General features: G+C 41.5%; 1 protein-coding gene across 2 annotated transcripts in view; it reads left to right on the forward strand.

Moving 5' to 3' along the window:
• The window catches only part of timm50 (translocase of inner mitochondrial membrane 50 homolog (S. cerevisiae)), a 37,578-nt gene extending 24,243 nt beyond the window's left edge, over positions 1-13,335 (forward strand). The window contains exons 5-11 of one of the 2 annotated variants that reach the window (XM_067508183.1): positions 44-102; positions 1,244-1,363; positions 4,345-4,449; positions 5,131-5,229; positions 11,219-11,375; positions 12,290-12,396; positions 12,481-13,335. In XM_067508183.1, coding sequence (XP_067364284.1) covers positions 44-102; positions 1,244-1,363; positions 4,345-4,449; positions 5,131-5,229; positions 11,219-11,375; positions 12,290-12,396; positions 12,481-12,579 — 746 coding nt within the window. In that variant the 3' untranslated portion in view covers positions 12,580-13,335. The remainder of the gene's footprint in view (positions 1-43; positions 103-1,243; positions 1,364-4,344; positions 4,450-5,130; positions 5,230-11,218; positions 11,376-12,289; positions 12,397-12,480) is intronic. The other variant, XM_067508184.1, reaches the window with a different exon arrangement.
• Positions 13,336-18,471: the final 5,136 nt, after the last annotated feature.

An 18,471-nucleotide genomic window follows, 5' to 3' on the forward strand; every position in this document is an offset into this window, starting at 1 on the left:
TGCAGACATTTGTTGATTGTGTCTTTTCCATTCGTTCTTTCAGATCCTCCGGTTGTACAACAGTTGAAAAGAACCTTTAAATACTTCAAGGACTACAGACAAGTGAGTGAATGAAAATGTTGTTCATGATGGGCTTTCCTGCTGAAAATGTGGCATCTGACCCAAAAACACAAAACAAGCTAGTAGCTCGCTTTCAAAAACAAAAGGCCAGAGAAAAATAATGCTGTTTACTTTAAATAGTCAAGGATGCAGAAGCACTTGCATAAGAACTATCAGCAGTTTGTGAAAATGAAAGAAATGTTGAGGAAAGTGAACTTGGAGCAAGCCTCCTAACATTTAGTGTTATTCAAGAAGGAACATTAGTATTTCAGAATGGATAAGCAAATAAATTATGGATGTTAAACCTACAAGACGTGTCCCATTTGTCATCATGCTTGTATCAATAGATCATTCACATTATCAGAGTTTCACTTGGTGTTCTCTGAATTTCACTCGTTTACTTTCACTTTTAAAAAAGCTGATTCATAAAAACCAAATACACGGAGAGTACTTCCACCTTTTAGGAGTAGCTGCTAAATGTGTTGGTAAAAACCCACCGTAATGCTGCTCAGCCCTCCTTCAGGTTTCTCAAGTTACCAGAAAGGACGGTGACCTTTGAATATAAACCTACACTGTTCACACGATCGTACACTTTTAGTGTATTTGAATACTTGGAAATGTTTTTTTCTGATTCGTGCATAACTGAGCATTCTGCAAACCCCTCACACCTCATCTCCGTTTGATTTGAAGATCCTGCCAGAAAGGGGGTGTGATTCACAACACAGTTTGGAGTTTCCACTATGACCAACCTCAGCAAAATTTAAGAAGTGAACTTCACGGTTATGAAATAATATTTTGTACCCAGGATCCATATATCTTAATATTGGCACATCCCATCTTCTTGTTTGGGTTTTTCAGAGCAGTAACATGAGCGGATTTTGGCTGTTTCACAGAGGGAAAGTTATTGATTTACATCTTAGATTTAATATTCAGTCTAAAGTTTTTGGGCTGTATTTTCCTTTTTGAAGCTAGAACTTCCTGAATTTTTTTTCTGACTTGCCAACTTCCTCATCTGACCAGGAAGATGTTGTGAAATATGTTCATGATTGATATTGTTGATTTCCAAAGGCACAGCGTAATGTGCAGTGTGTGTGTGTGTGTGTGTGTGTGTGTGTGTGTGTTTGTCTTTCTTTGATGACATCAGATGATCATTGAGCCCACAAGTCCAAAGCTGCTGCCCGACCCTCTGAAGGAGCCGTACTACCAGCCTCCCTACACTCTGGTGCTGGAGCTCACCGACGTCCTGCTGCACCCGGAGTGGTCGGTATGTTTCTGGCCAGTGCGATTTCAAGCCGCTACTTGCTACTAGCATTAGACTGGAGTATGACGACTGTTAGCAGAAGTGATGCAGCAGTAACCAAATCTGAAGACAGGTGGTTTGGAGACGCACATATATATTTAGTCCAATTGTGTCCACTGACTACTGTGAGAGGGAGGCTACAGTGGACATCTTTCACTTATTTTTACTTGAAATTTGTCCAAAAGAGCAGCTGACATGTAGTTTGGAAAAAGTAAAGAGATCCTGCTAAATATGCTTCACTTCCTCCTACATCATTTCCACATAAATCAGCATGTGAAATACAAAAAAAAACATAACAGCTGCTTTAGTCATTTAATTGTCGGTAACCACACACACTTCTTCATGTGCCAGGTGTGTGCAATAGATTTCATAGAAAGGTTGTGTCTGTGCCCCAGCAGCGTTGATTTTGAATTTTTTTTTTTCCACAGTGAGTTTGACAATACTGTACAAATGAAATCCATCAGTGGAACTAACTGAACTGTGACTGTATTGAATAAATAAGTAGCTGTTGTCACTGGCAACTGGTACAGTTGCTTTAGAAAATGACATTGCCCCTTGATTCCCGTACTCCCCCTCCTCTAATCCTTCTCAGTTCCCTTATAGTCCTCCTCCAATACTCCTCCATACTTAGTTTTTTCACATAACTGCTGGACTTTTTTACTGTTTTTTTTTTCTTTCTCTACTGAAGCATCATAGAAGAAAACAAGCAACAGTTAGACCTGGCTGAGGTGAATTTGGGGGTTTATGGTTTTAGGAGACAGGTGGATGACACGGAGTGTGTGTCAGAGGTGTGTCCACCACCTGTCCACTTGTCTGCTAAAATGCTTCCCTTTTTACACTCCCACACCGTCTCCATGTAACCTGACAGGTGTTCAGCAGGTGTAACTCCACACCTGCTGTCTGTTAAAGCAGACCCCTCCCAACCTTCACCTGCCCACCACTTAAATCTTTCTTCCTGTGTCACACAGACACACCTTTATTCTTCATTATCTAGTATTTAACTCTGACACACAAAGATATTGATGTTGTGTGTGTTTAACCTAGGCAACATCAGGGTCACAACCTCTGCTCAGCCACTTTCCAGTTGTGTCAGGGTTTAGATTATGGGTCTTAACATGATATCTGACCAACTTTTGTCTTCAAAAGGTTGATCAGAAATACAAATAATTTGGGACTTTTTCTAAAATGCAGTGACATTTAAATCCGATTTGTTAATTTTCAGTGTTCACAACTGGGTTGTACATTTTGCACATATGGGAATATTAAAAGTTAAATGTGCAACACTGAAAAAATTGTGAGTTAAAAATCCCTGTGATTTCATTATTAGCAGGTTAATAGTAAGAGCTGTGGGGACCATGATTGAGTATAACAGCATCTACCAAGGCTCAGTCTTAGCAAACAAAGGTGGGTCATGGCTCAACCTTTTGTGCTAAGTTTGTGAGAGAAAGTCAATCGGTTCAAAAAGACTATTTCTCAAAACAAGGTTGCGAGGACGGTGGGTCTTTCGCCATTAACAGTTAATTTTGTTGTGAAAAGATTTAACTCTAGGAAAACCTCGGTGTGTAAAGCCCATGGGTGGTAACTGCTGTTGAATGTGCGTGTGACCTTTAGCACTGCATAAGAAACCGTCATGTTACTGTGATGGGCTCAGAAGTCCTGTGGGAAACCACAAATCACTTAACAAATTCAACTGCTGCATCCAGGAATGCAACATGAAACACTATTAATGTTACTCTTTTAAGATGCAAGGAAGAAGCTGTGCATCAGTTCTGTGCAGAAACGCCACAAATCTCTGGGCCTGAGCTCCCTTAAGATAAAGTCAATGGAGGAAAAAAAAAGCACTAAAGTGGAATAAAAAGAATGTCAAGAAACTAGTAATTTAATATGGGGGGAAAAATAAAAAGGCACTTTACATGAAATTGGGACAAACGACAGGATTAAGAGGCCAGAAATGTAACAAAGGGCCTTAGAAGTTGTCGGTAAATTGTCAGTAATTTGAGCCACAAGGACCATTGTGAAGTTTAGCACTGATGTTGGATGATGAGACCTGGTTCATAGTCTGTGTTCCCGTTCATCCCAGAGTTTTTGGGGGGTAAGTCATTCTTTTCCTTCCACATGAAACAGATAAAACATTTCCTTCTGGAGCTGGTTTGGTGCACTGGGTCACTGTCATGTTGAAACAGGAATGAGGCATAAAGTGTTTAACAACAGTGTTGTGTAAGATATTAGGCTTCGTGAGGACAACTTCACTTCATTGGAAGCTTCTTTGCCCTTCTCCTTAAACCAGCAGCTTTCTGATTCAACCGTCAAGTTAAAAAATGATTTACCGTGTCATGACTTCCTAACAGGACTGTGTAGGAGTGTGGCCGTAACTAAGTCACATTTTTTACTGTAAGTCAGAAGTAACATGACTATTTTAGTTTTCTGTGTGAAATATACATTGGAGCTTATGGTTTTTAACCTGGGGATTTTCTCTGTTTCTGCATAAATATGACACGCTCACATTTATCTAAAACCGAATAAATGGAATCCAATAAACAATGAGACACAACACTTTTAATACCAGTGTTTGATTTAGGTCATATTTATGCCAAAAAACCCACCAACCTTCTGATGACACTATAATTATTGTTCATGTGATATGTTGGGACAGTTCTGTGTTGATGTGCATGAGGTGCAGTCGAGCTGCGACTTGTATAACCTGTATTTCTACAGTTTACATTGTAAACATCCCAGCAAAGAGTTGTCACATCCTCATTCAACTTCAGCATATTTTGACTTTTCAGAAAAGATGGGTGAAGGGTAAAAGTGTGCCTCTGTGTTCCCTTTCTGAACTATGCTGCCCGTCGCCCCATTTCTCACTTAACACTGGATGTTTTTAAGGTCGGCGTTTAGTACTTGGCTGCAGCACCTGTGGACTTTCTGACTGCTTTCTGCGTTTCCAGCTGTCCACAGGTTGGCGCTTTAAGAAACGTCCAGGCATTGACTACCTGTTCCAGCAGCTCACGCCCCTCTATGAGATTGTCATCTTCACTGCAGAGACCGGCATGGTGAGGAGAAGCACCTGCTCACACACGCTCACCTGCACAAACTAAATAAACCCATGGAAGCTTGAGTGTCATGCTCATAAGAGTTGACTTGGCCAATTGTTGTTTTCCCAGCATCTGCTTCACTGTAGTTTCCTGTCTGGAGCTGACAGCTGCCCGACAAGCACATAGGCTGGAAATGATTTAAACAATTTGTCAATTCACTTTTTTTTTAACCAGTTACACCACATTTGATTCATGTTTGAGCTGCAGTTGTCAAACTTGGTTGTGCCCCCGTAGCAACACCACCAGTCACAGTATAAAGACTTCATCTAAAGAAACAGATCTTCTCCTCTAACAACATAGAGAATTAAAAGGCAGCTGCCTCTATCACATTTTGTGCCTCCTCCACCTCATCAAGACTCGTGTCTCTTTTCACGGAAAGGACTTTTCTAACTAATGTCTTCTGTTACTTCTCTTCCAAGAAGTTTCATGGTGATACTGGTGCTCAGATTTACTTTTTCAGCAACTTTTTTTATTGCCTTGACTGTTTAGGCCTCGTGTTTCTCCTGTTGGCAAAGATCAGTAAGCTAAAAGTAATTTTTTACCTATTGTGAAGTTTCTGTCATGTTGAAATCTTATAGATATTTGAGTGTTTTCAATATCAGTGACAGTGATACTTTTTTTTTTTCTTTATTTGTCCAGACGGCGTATCCTCTGATCGACAGCATCGACCCTCAGGGCTTCGTCATGTATCGTCTCTTCAGAGATGCAACACGTTATGTGGACGGACATCATGTTAAGGTACTGTGTGTGTGTGTGAGTGTGTCTGTGTGAAGCCTACACAGTCAGTATTGGCAAAATTCTTTTAGTGTCAGTGCGTAAATTTATTTTGTTTTAAATATATACGAATACAAAAAGTGTAATTAAAACCCAAAACGTTCATTTTCACAAACAGCATAACGACAATCTTCAGTTTAAAAAAATATTAAAGTATTAACACTATTTCCTTTATAAATGAATATACATTTTTATAATGACTATAAATATTGTTTACAGAAATAAATTCTTAAACATTAGATTATAATGAAAATTATATAAATGAATGTGCGTATATTTATATATTATATAAATACAAATTAAATTAAGACAAAACCTAAATAAAAATATAATAACTCGTTGTAACTTAGGTTTGCTTCATTCTAGCAATTTAAATATATTTTACAGCTCTTATTGTGAATGGATGAAACCATTTCAACATGAGGTGATATTTAAAAATCACTGTACTTATATGATTTTTATTATTTTTTTACATTTTATTTATGTCTATTATAGATTTATATTAAATCTAGACATTTAAAAATGATTTAAAGTTACATTTCTGGATAAAACTACAGTACACAGTTACAGAGTTGCTTTACTCCAACCTCTAGACCTCATGACCACAATAGTCCTCCCTCCTTCGCTCCCTTTCAGGCTTTGTTAACCCTGTGCCTCCCTCCCTCCCTCCCTCCCTCCCTCTCTCCTCACCTCCAATTCACCCTCCTCCTCCCCTGCTTTCCTTTTATCCTTATTTTCTTTGCACCCTCCCTCTTCTCCACCATCCACATTTTGTCTTCCCACCTCCTCCTCTTCCTTCTGTCTCCCTCTAACTGCCATCTCCCTCTCGCATATTGAGGACTTCTCAGGAAGCTGTAAGGATCTGGTTAACCTACTTCCCAGAAAGAAGACACACTTATCTCATCTCCATAACGCCAAGACAGAGCTGAATGCAACAGATGCTAAGCGAGAGTTATTAATGCTCCATATGCTGAGAGAGAGTTAGAAATGCTACAGATGTCAGGAGAAAGTTAGTGAATATCTGATGAAATTAAAATTGTTTTGTTGTCTGTCGATGTGCTTTTCCTGCCATCTGTGGCTGTAATCTAAACACTTAACATGCACTGAATCCAGCATAAGATTCAAATTAAAAATCAGTTGCTGTGTGTGTGTGTGTGTGGGTGTGTTATGTCTGTAAAAACTAAAAATGCAGTAAACTGCAGCACAAGAGCGTTTGTCTACCGTGTGTGTCATGTGAAAGTTAGGACTCAGTTTAGGTGCAACTCTTGTCTGCAGCATCATGCAGAATTACAACAACTCTGTGAAGGTGCAAGTTCCTGCCCAAAAAATGACCCCACCACAAGTAAAGGTTCAAATTCTTTGGACAAATTACATCTTGGAGCATATGTTAAGCACATTTAATTTGAGCAAACTCCAAAAGAACTGCAGTGATTTCTCTGATTTACTGATAACACCAAAGTATTTAAACACTGTTGAACACTGTTGATAACATGAATGAGCAAATCCAGTCCACATTTGTTCCACATGTGCCTCATAAATAAGGTTTGTGCAGAATTGAAAAATGTTCAGGTCTTGTAAAATGTAATCCTTGTACAGATTTAAGAAGAGAACCACTTAAAAAAAAAAAAATTCTTCTTCATTTCTTCTATTTACCAATTGACCCTTTAGCTGGAAGCAGTAAATCTCTTTTTGTGTCTTTGTTTTTGTGTGTATTACTGAGACAGATGGATATGAGATAAAGAACAGACCACAGCCAAGATGTGCAACTGTAAGGAGGGGATGTATAGAAGTTGCTGCATTTCTGGACACTTATCAATGCTGGGAAAAGAGGAAGGGGTGTATGCTAAGGATTAGGGATGCGTCATTTCAGAAAAAAGATGCAGATATTTTGAGGCAACACAAACTTTCAGAGGAAATTTTATGCTAGAAAGACTTAAATCACGGAAGAGATCCACTTAATTACATTGAGTCCCACAGCACAGACTTGTACTGGTTTTACACACACACGTGTTGGTGCAGTGTACTGTGGATTTTCTCCTGCATTACTTCTAACAAAGGTGGGTCAGTAAATGATCTATGCACATGAATCCATGTGTTTACACTGTTCTGAGGCAGAATGTGAACCTGCCAAAGCAGTCTCCCTCTGATATTAATAAAGTTGTTTAACTCTTGAATGTCCATATTACACACACAGGCAACAAAAAGCATGTGAATATTAAAAATCAGCAATAAAAACAGTGATAGTTTGAAAAGAAATTTCCCGAATGCATCAGGAAACAATGGTGCAGCAGAGGAACAGATTATTAAAGCTACAGGAAAACAACCAGGGAGTCTGCTCCATGTGTGGGGCTGCATCATAATCTGGATTAGACAGAGCAGTGTGCTTGCAGCAACATGTTGATCTCATCCTGTCAGCTCATGTTGTCTGATGTTGCTTCAGAAATGTTGAAATGAACAACGACAGGACTTTCTCAACTATAGTAAGATTAATTCCTCCTACGCCGCAGCTTTGGCTCTTCCTCACCCTCTTAGAAAACCTGACCCTAACATCCAGCTATTGTTTGCTGCCCTGCATCTCGGCGTCGGCCGCAGCCCTGAAATGGATCAGACGTCTTATTGTTTGCTGGCTGTTGCCGGGTTAAGAAACACAACAGTTGGATTAACTGTCTTCCTAACTTTGTTTTCATTCCAGCCTCCTGTCCGTGCAGGCTTTACTGTCAAGAGGTTAATGAAGACAGCAGGGTTCTGTGTTGCTCATTATGTCGGTTTTCAGAGTAGAAGGTCATTTCCTTTTCTCAGCCCAACGTTGAGTCAATCCCAAATCCCACTCATCTCCAACAGCTTCCGCACGTTTCTAACCGTTTTTATGGCTTTTCCCTCTTGTTTGAGCTAAAAAAGACACTATGGAATCTTGCATATATACAGTTGGTGTAAGTTTAGGCTTCAGTAGGTCATTTGTATTCGTTTCTGTTACTTTGAGTATTAATACAGATCAAACAATAAATCAAACAAATATACCAACTGGACAAAATGTTTTCTGAATTTATGTTTATGTAAGATAAATTCCTGTTCCCTCCAGACAAATTGAGCTTCCTTTTTTCATATGTAAAAAAAAATAGAATCTAAAAAAGTAGTTTGTCTATATATTCTGTCTTTGGCCCTTTGCAGTGAGCAGGCTGCAGACAGGTGCCTGCTGCAGAGCTTTAAGGAAAGAACTTACAAAAGTCTCATTTACAGCCTCACGTTAGACGCATGGAATGTTTTGTGTGAAGTTGCAGATAAATACGCAGTCAGCTCTGTTCTTAAATGTTTTTATCATGCAGCAGCGAACACGCACAATGTATGAAGGTGAATTTCTTCTGCTCAGTGATCCAGTCAGTTAAGAGACAACGGGAGGCAATAAAGTCAGATTTGCTGCAGTGACACTGTGACGTGTGTGACTGAGTTTTCCTCTGCTGGACGTCCATGCAGCGTCTGCTCCTCACAGCAGTAGATGTCATTCCTGTTTCTAATCTCCAAACGGGGGCAGCAGCCACAGATGGCTCCTGCCAATACCATCGCACGGCAAATTTGACGAGTGGCATTTTCATACAAAGACACAGAGAGAAGAGTGGTGGTGTGGAAGTAGCTGGGGCGTGACCTTTCCTTGATGCAAGTGTGTGTGTGTGTGTGTGTGTGTGTGAAGAGTCACCACCAAGCTAAAACGCACCATAGTCTGTAGTTCAGCTCTTCTATTTTTATATAACCCCATTTATTACTATATGAATAAACACAAACTTTTATTTTCTAAACTTTCTAAGCCTGTGACGATACATACTGAGATACCACAGGGCTGCAGGTATTTTGACTGACTCTTTTTGCAGTTACACAGTCGTCTGTGTTTTAGCATCTGAGTTAGGTGGTGGTGTGCAACATGTTGAAATTGCGTTGATTTTCTTCTAAGTGAAAACCTTTTTTTATAATGTCACAAATAAACTGAATGAAAATGAGCAAACATTTCCTGCCAAGGCTGTTGCATCAGAAGCAGTCAAACCTTTTATCACATGATTTTAGAAAATTCCCAAATGGTCTCTTATTACGCTGTGCACCACGTGATAAACGGTAGGAACTCGGCATGGGGGACTGTTGTGGACCCTCCTTTATGCTGACTTTAGAAGTGGTACGTTTGCTGGGTGCAGCAGGTCGCTCTCAACCAGCCTTAGCTCATGATGTTGGCTGCGTGTGTTACAGACCTAGAAAGCGAGACCCCACCATGGTGGAGAAAAAGTGTGTGAAGTGCATGTTGTTTCTGAGACTCGCAACTCAAAAGTGGTTTCTCTTTGCAGGATCATGCACGTTTAAGGAAAAGCTGAGTTTACAACACGATATAAACTCGAGCAGGTTCCACCGGAGGAGAAACCAGGACACTCACGTGTGACCACTGAGACATGCATGTGGTGGCATGACAGGTGGTCAGCTCGTTTTTGGTAACGTGTCTTACTGATCAAACACGTTGCTTACATCAAACCGAATCCATGATAAGTTACAACAGCCTTACTGAGTCCAGGACGAGCGGGAAATGTGCAAAACTAGCTCAAAACTCGTGTGGTTTGCAGTGTATTTCCCCTGATACTGGGACTTTGGTGGCATTCCGTCAATAAAACACAAAAGCATTATATTTAAAACTGCTGAGACTTCTGTTTAAAAAAATATGAACTTCTTTACGGTGGCAAACACCTGATGCTTAACTACTACTGAGGCTGCAGTGTTGTAGAGGTTGGTTTGCTCCTGACTGCATCAGAAGTCTCTGTTTCCGTGATTGTCCGAACTTGGCTCACTGCTGACAAAATCATCTCTGGAGCAAATTAAATACAAGCAGCGTTTTTAATTTGTCAGTGAGTATTTGCAGGGCTGCAAAGTCAAAAAACTAAAGTTAGCACTGTATGTAGGAGAGGAAGCATGAGGGAGGGTGTTGTGCGATTGTTTCCTAGATTAACTCAGTCACATGCAGTTTTTCTAAGAACCGCAGAAAATAAACAAGATGGTGCCGACAAACCACTTGGGTTAACTATAACCAAGTCTTAACCTTAACAACCTTTTTAGTCTGTGACTCATGAGCAGTTAGGACTGTTTGAACAGGGTTTTCCCTGTTTCTTTTGGATACATGCAAGTGGCCTCATGTGCTGGACGTCCAGGTTAACTGCATGAAAACAAAATGAGGATATAAAAAATATATTTCATGTGCTGTGGGTGTTTTCTTTTTTTTTTTTTGCTTCACTGTCATGATAATTTACTCACTTCCCCTAAAGTGTGGTTTTATGATCCCACTGATGTGTGTGTGTGTGTGTGTGTGTAGATACTTCATCTCAGGTTATAGCGTTACCCAATACAGCCTGAGTGAAGACAGATGCCTTTTATTCATTGGCTCTGAGGAGGATGGACGAATGTGTCCACCGGGATTCTATTTGCAGACACACGCCACACACACGCGCGCACACACTCAGCTCAGCAGCAGCTTTTGGGGGGTGGGTGGCTGGGCACCAGATGAGCCTCGTGATAGAGAAACAAGCAGCGTCCCTCTCCATCTGTCTCACACACACTTGGGGACCATCTGGGACCTGACAGGGAAAGTGTGTGTTTTCTCTGTGGTTGAAATGGGAGGACATTTGGTCCGTTGGATCACATTGAAAGTTAGTTTGGGAGGTTCTGACCTGGTTTTAGGTTCAGGTTTAGGTTGAACCAAGAAAAATGTGTGTGTTGTAATGGCGTTGTTGAGTTAAATTTGCAGCTTATATTAGGATGGAGGAAGAAGAAACTGGACTTTTAACACCTTTTGTGTGATTTTCAGGATCTTTACCTGTAGTACAATGTGTCCTTTATGTGAGACTCTACAGGTTACGCAAAGTCTAACACAACTTTAAATCACTTCCATGTTGCACTGTCTCAAGCTTCTGGGCTGTTTTGTCTGTTTCAGGATGTGTCGTGTCTGAATCGGGACACTAGTAAGGTGATCGTGGTGGACTGTAAGCGAGAGGCGTTCGGCCTGCAGCCCTTTAACGGCATGGCTCTGAAGAAGTGGGATGGAAACTCAGAGGACCGGACACTTTACGACCTCGCCAACTTCCTCAAGAGTAAGATGCACAGCGAGACCCTCACAGTCCAACTTTTCCAGTAGATCCAGTCATTTCTTGGTGTTGTTATTGTTGCAGTTTATTTCCCTCTGTTGCCGAATCCATTGCAAAGAAGGTGCTCTGGCTTTTCCTACAAAATAATTTAGCATTTGAAAATCTGTCATCAAGTTCTGCAAATGTGGTGAAATTAGGTGTTTTGATTCCTTAATTGAGTACAAATGCAATGAGACCTGCATTGCCGTGGTTGCTAAAGTAGGGTTTTTGTTGTGTTGGTTGTAGAACTGCCCACATTAGGGGTATTGTTCTGTTTTTGAAATTGTTAGAATCCCCGAATGAAAATGTGACTCACAAGGCCTTGTGCCGGTGTTGAAATGCCTCACTGTGGTCTTGCACGTATTACTGTGTATTCACTTAATGAGGATATTTTCACAATAAGGTAAATGTGTCAAATGCATTTCTCCTGCTCAGTGTCCACCAACACACCCAGCCCTGCAGAGAATCATCCAGTTTGCTTAAAAACCGGATTATAACGTTTCAGTTTTTTATACTCTGCAGCTCTTGGTTAAGTTAAGTGGTTACGTAGCTTCTTTCTAGCGACTGGTGTCAGGAATCGCTTCAGTCGGGACGACCACCAGAAAAGATTACACACACCAACAGCTCTTTTATTCAACGTTGCATGTGAGGTTGTGGGAATCTGCAGGATTCAAGCTTGAGAGGTTTTTACAAAATGAAAGATGTAGGTTATAAAAGGAATGAATAATATAAACTGCAGTAAAGTTGCAGGGAGAAAAACAATTAGAGGCTGTAGAGACGTTTGCAATTATACCTGCATACTTTGTCTATTAACGGGTATAAATTGTAGGTCTCTGATTTTAAATCGTTGGGCATTAACAGAACAGTATCTTGTGTTTCAGCCATTGCTCTGAGCGGCGTGGATGATGTTCGTACTGTGTTGGAGAACTACGCTTTGGAAGAAGACCCCATCGAGGCTTTCAAACGCAGACAGGCCCAGCTAGCGCAGGTAGGAGGAGAAATCAAACGCACCCTGTAATTTTTTTGCGTGGATTTTCGTTGTTTTGACCGATGTGCTTCGATTCTCTCTCAGGAGGAGGAGCAGCGTCTAGCAGAGCTGTCCCAGCAGAAGAAGCAGGGACTGTCTCTCGGCTCCATCGCCTCGCGGTTCTGGCGCTCCAAACAGCAGTGAGCCCCGCCCCCTCTTACACTCCACCAATCGCAGCCCGGCTCTTCGCCAGTGTCAAGGTGAGGGGCCAGAGGAGAATGGAGGAGAGGAGGGGGGAGACCTGTGCACTGTAGCTGGGCGTTCACTGAGGTCACAAGTAACCAATCGTGTTTCCGGGGACGCGTTTGCAGTACTGGGATGAAGCAAGGACATTGGCCGGCCTCTGCACCAATGACAGAGGCTCTACCTGTGTGTGGGAGACTAGCCATTGGCTACCACCTTTGAACATCTTGGTGTCACCTGATGCATTTCAAGCTGCTAATTGTTTGAATAGAGCGAGAGCGTGAGGATCGTGGTTAGGTTCAAACTCCTGTGGTTGGTGGTTGGAGGTTGATCTGACCAGCGCTGCTATCGCCACTCCAGCTCTGGTCGGCCCCACCGCTCCCAGGATCTGACCTGAGATCAGCGATGCTCTGTCCTGCACCACGCCTTCAGAACGTGTATTTTATTGTCTATTCCTCTGTGTGTCCCAGACTGTGCTGAGGGGCTGCTGGATGTTAGTTCTGAATATTGTTAATAAAAATGTTAGTATAATTCTATATGTCAGCGTGGACGACGGCGCTCAGTTGTGGACATGTTGCCGACTGGAAGAGCAACTGAGCCTGCGATGGAAAAGGGGATCTGAAAGATCTGATCCTGGCTTCTGTCAAACCTCTTTAATGTAGTCTGGTATTCTATGTGTTTCCCGATGTCTTATTAAAAATACCAAAACCAACAGTGTGTGTGTGTGTTAGCACTTCCTGTAACTTCCCTGCTGTCTCTGGCTCTCGGCTTCTGCTCAAGATGTACATTTTTAAAAACACCTCACAAAAAAGGCTCAGACATCCTTTAATCTCCACCAGCTGTAGGTTTTATCAGACAGAAGGGAAGGTGTAGTTGTTTGGGGACTATTTTCAGCGGCGGTTGAATCCACATTATCTGTGGCAGTGGGACAGTAAGTGTCTGAGTCAAATGAAACTACGGTGTGTGTGTGTGTGTTTTCATCCTTTTCTCCAACAACCAGCCGATAAGTGGAGGAGGTGTTTGACATGGTGTGAAGAGTTTTCACTCATTTCTTATTTCGTGTAGAAGCACACTGTTAGAATCTCAGCCTTGTTCCGCAGAACCGTGGAATCTTTGCAGTTGTGCTGTTTTCATTTGCAGTTGTGCCAATTATATGAATCATTTTGATGTTGTGTTGCCTCAGTTTTTCCTTCAGGTTTATGAGCAGTAAATTTCTTTACAGTTCCCTGTTAAAGCTGAATTTCCACTTGTTTTACAGCAACAACACTCGCACCCTCCTGCTCTGTGCAGGACGTAAAAGGGCCGATAAATTAGGAACAGCACCTGCTGAACAACTAATTTACACTTTTTTTCCAAAAAGATAAAATTCTACACTGCAGTACATTAGTTCTAGTGTTAAAGTACTTTGTTTTTCTGAATCCTTGTGTACTTTGTGTTTTTAGCTGGTTTTCAAAGAACTTGTTGAAACCTGAGTGAACCTCGAGTCCTTCACATTACCGTGAAATGGAAAACCGACTCCCTGCTGTGTATTAAACCTGTAAATGTGTTTTTCCTCTCTGCTGTAATCCCACTTCATCACCAGCCGTCTTTGAGTCCCGTGAAGGCGTTGGAACAACCCCCACCTCTCAAACGCAGAGGTCCCGCCTGGCTTCACGAAGCTGGCATGGAAACTCGTCCTAATGGAATGATGGGAAACCACAAAAACTGCTGTTGGAGCAAACATGCGAACATGAGCAGCAGGAAGGTTTCCTCACCTGCACCAGCAGCTCCTAAGACGACTTTGTTGTGAATCGGTGCTTTATGAAAGTAAAATGACGAGCTTCAAATTGTTACGGTCTTTGTTACCAAATTTGGTGGTAATTTCATTAGTTCAAACTTGAACATGAAATGTACAAACTTCAGTAAGTATTTTTGTTACCAATCATAGTCATTTCAATTTAAACTAAATAGAATAATTTTTACATTATTCTTGCATTACAATTTAAAAATTTTAATTTTGCTTATAATTATACAAATCAAACTGATTCATGTTAGAAATGTGATTTTGTATTTAAGTAAAAATTACACTTTATTCTTTTTACATTTTATTAACAGAATTATTTTGTATTTTATTTGCTTAGGTTGTGTTACATTACATTTAATCAAAACAATTTGTATTTTATTAGCTTCAGTCTCATTTTTTTATTGTACTTAAGCTGAAAGGACAAAAAAAGTATCTATTTATAGCAATGACTTTATTACTTTAAAAACTTCAATTATTTTTTATTTAAATAAATTGTCATAATTTAACTTAGGTCAGAATTATTTTTGTGTTTTTTTTAGAATAAGTTTAAATTTCCTTAATTTAAGTTAAATATAATTTAATATTTTGTAATCTCAGAAATAGTTTTTACTTTTAAAGACACATTTCTTACAAACTTTTATTCATTTTCATAATAAAGGACAAAAAACATTACATTTCTCACAGGTTTTAAGTGGAACATCTTTGTGTTATAATTTAATAGACTCACCCAAATTTCTTTCATTTGAATTTTTTAAATTTAATTGTTTAATTTATTGTTCAAGTATTTGTGACGTTGTATTTATGTATTGTTACATGTTGAGGAACATGTCCCTTCATCCTGTGGGACCCTGGTTAACACAGAATACTGCAGGGATCAGTTTCAGGCCTGAGGTGTCATCAGAGGGTCAGTCGATCTGCTTTGAGGTTCTGTTGTGGAGAAGAGAAGCTGCTTCCTCTGAAACCCTGGATACATAAATGAAACTGTATAAAAATAGAGAGAACTTCAGCATTTAAAAGCAAAGCACCACCCTCACTCCACATAAAGTGAAAACACACTTGCCAAACAATTTACTGAAAATCCATTAGAGGATATAAAAGTTTCTCGCAGTCTCATTAAATATATTTTGGAAGTAAAACAAAGAAAAGCACCAGTAACTTTTCTTGGTCGGAGCTGTGAACTGAAGAAGGTTCAGCCGGTTGATGTTTACAGCAAACGGATCAGAGGCCTGAGACCCACTGCTGGGACTGAAGTGAAGCAGGTTTCAAAGGCCCTGAAGGGATTTCGTGCCCGTGCAGCTTCAGGAACAAGCAGTAGGAGCCTCGATGGTTACTGTGCTGCTTGGTGCACATCTGCACGCTGAGAAACTCCACTCAATGCTGTCAATACACAGCATCCAAAGTGCTGATCCAGGTCCAGATTCCCTCCCACAGTTGAAGTAAAACTAACATTACTGATGCGTTTTTGCCTCTTTTTGGACATCTGTAAAATCATTTTGTCCCCACTAGGCCCATTTAGTGATCCATCTCTGGCCATAAGGTGAAACTGGGACTGCTGGAGCTAATTTGACCTGTGTTTGTAAATTAAATTGTTCACGTGAAAAGTAACACACGGTTGTAAACGGTTCTTCAGTGTCACGGAATCACACAGACAAACCTGCTTCTGTAACGAGTCTTTGTGCTCAAACTCTGCTGGATATAATGTGAAATGTGTGTTTCTTTGAATGACATCGTTGTCATGGTAATTCCTTGCATTGACAGGGGCGCGTGAGAGAACCGAACCACAGTTCACACCTACCTGCAAACGGTCCTTCAGGTGAGAGGAGTGCGCCGGGACCTCTTCTGCTTTATGCACAGACCAGCACGTGCCCAAAGCCTTTAATGGGGCCCGCGGCTCTGCGCGCGTGTGCGAGTTCATGTGCTTTACCTCCGAGTTTGTTGGCGGTGTGAACCTGGGAACGCGGCTGCACTTTATACCTCAGACCATTTGTTGCCTTCAGAAGCTTGTTTAGCTCCAGATGCTAACAGCTAACAGAATGCAGGGACTGAAAAGTATCACCTTCAGCGCCCCCCACCCCCCACTGCACGTGTTCCATTCAAAGACGTATGCAGACATTTCAATATATTCGAGCATATAGACGGTGCATTACAGTAAAGGCGGATAAAGACAATATTAAGTAAAAGAAAAATCTGTAATTAGTGTTAATGAATCCTGCAGCCAATCATCGCCCACCTTCTGTTCTTTCGGGGGAGTGGGGTGTGATGATTGACAGGATTTATAAAAGCAGTTTGTCATATGTTTGAATATTTTATTACACATCTGATGAGGACGCGTTTGTTTCGCGGCTGTCTGTGCAGGTGTCAGCGTTGACACCTTGGAGCCCCTCCCGACATTTCTGAGCCCCCCCCCCCCCCCCCCCCCTCACAGCTCAGCAGACTTTCCCACGATCCCTTCATCTTTAACACACACACACACACACACACACACACACACACAACTCCTCTGCGGCACACGCCGTGTCTTCTCTCACTTCAACAAAAGCTCGTGCCGCCTCTTTTCGGACCATTTGGGCACGTGTTGGAGGACAAAAGGTGTCCAGAACGGATGGACGGATGCCAGAGGAGCCAGATGTTAGAAAGACGCTGACCTGACATGTGTATAAGGGACCATTTGTGGCAAAGATAACGGTCACGTCAGTGGACAATAAAGTTTAATTGCATTCACATTAAAGCCACAAACAGTAGAAACTAAAGGTTCTTGATGACGCAGTGCGTCACAGTCATTTCCTCTTAAACTAACAACTGGCACAAAGACCAAAAGCAGATACACTGAAAGACGGTTATTGTACAGAACAATAATCAGTGATGGCGGCGGTGATGGTGCAACGCAGCCAGCGGCAGAATTTCCGAACGTGCACCTTTGTGGACCTGTCCATTCACTTGGGCGCGAGGCGTGGAGTCAGTCGACCTGAGAGGAGGGGGAGGGGGTGGGGTGGGGGAGGGGGAGGGGGGTCAGATCAATAAGCAGATGGCGCCGATCGAATATGTGCATGTTGTCTGATGGGGCTGTGCGCACGCGTCCCCCGCGCTCCCCGGGGAGCGGACGCTGCACGCGCTGAACAGGTATTCTTATTCTGTGATGGACTGGCGCGTGCGTCGCATTAATGCTCATGTTTGGCAGGAAACAAAGCAAATGATGTTAGAGAGAAAACGAGCTGCAACAAGCTGCAGCACGAGACCAGGTGTTCGGCGCGGCACACACACACACACACAGATATAATCAGATATTAGTGTCACAACAGAGACTCGGGGTGGAACAGAAGCAGCAGCAGATAAATATTTATTTCTTTAAATCTTCATTTCTCCACATTTAAATAGGAAACTTCTGAGTTTAATTCCACTACATTTCATTTATGTGGGAACTTTTCAGATGAAGCAACAAAAACACATCATATCTCACTGTGAAACCGAGACTGTGGAACCGGGGGAGACGTAGCGCTTCGTGTAGTTTCTGTCTCAGGCCACTGGACAACTTTCATTCACTGTTTACTGCACATTATGAGACGCTTTGGTGTCAAGCTGAGGAGACACACGTTTGGATACAAACACAAGAAGAGGGGGGGGGAGGCACGCGCAGCCCTCATTATAGTAACAATAGAGGGCGAGCTGGGTCGCGAGCGCCAAACAAAACTACAGAAAAGGCAACAGTTTGTAAGACCCCCCAACACACACACACACGCGCACACACACGCACACGCACACACTGTGTCACGTGACTCCGTGTTAGTGTGCAGGTAAGATTTATGTCTTCTCAATTTTCAAGTATTGTACTTAAAGACAAATTAGATCTTTACTGCAATTCAGAGAGAAATATGTTACTGTTTTACTTCAAGTACAACTACTACTACTGCTACGTTTTAAAAGGTTTTATTTCTTTATTTGTTTAAAAAAAATCATTGACAGTGCGCGTGTTGGCAAACGTTTACAAACATAAGAATAAAACATTAATTGTACGTCCATCTTTATGTTCGAAGTCTTTTCAGCACACAAATCTTTACAGCTTGTCCTCAATA

This window comes from Channa argus, chromosome 6, assembly GCF_033026475.1.
Source record: "Channa argus isolate prfri chromosome 6, Channa argus male v1.0, whole genome shotgun sequence".
Lineage (NCBI taxonomy): Eukaryota > Metazoa > Chordata > Actinopteri > Anabantiformes > Channidae > Channa > Channa argus.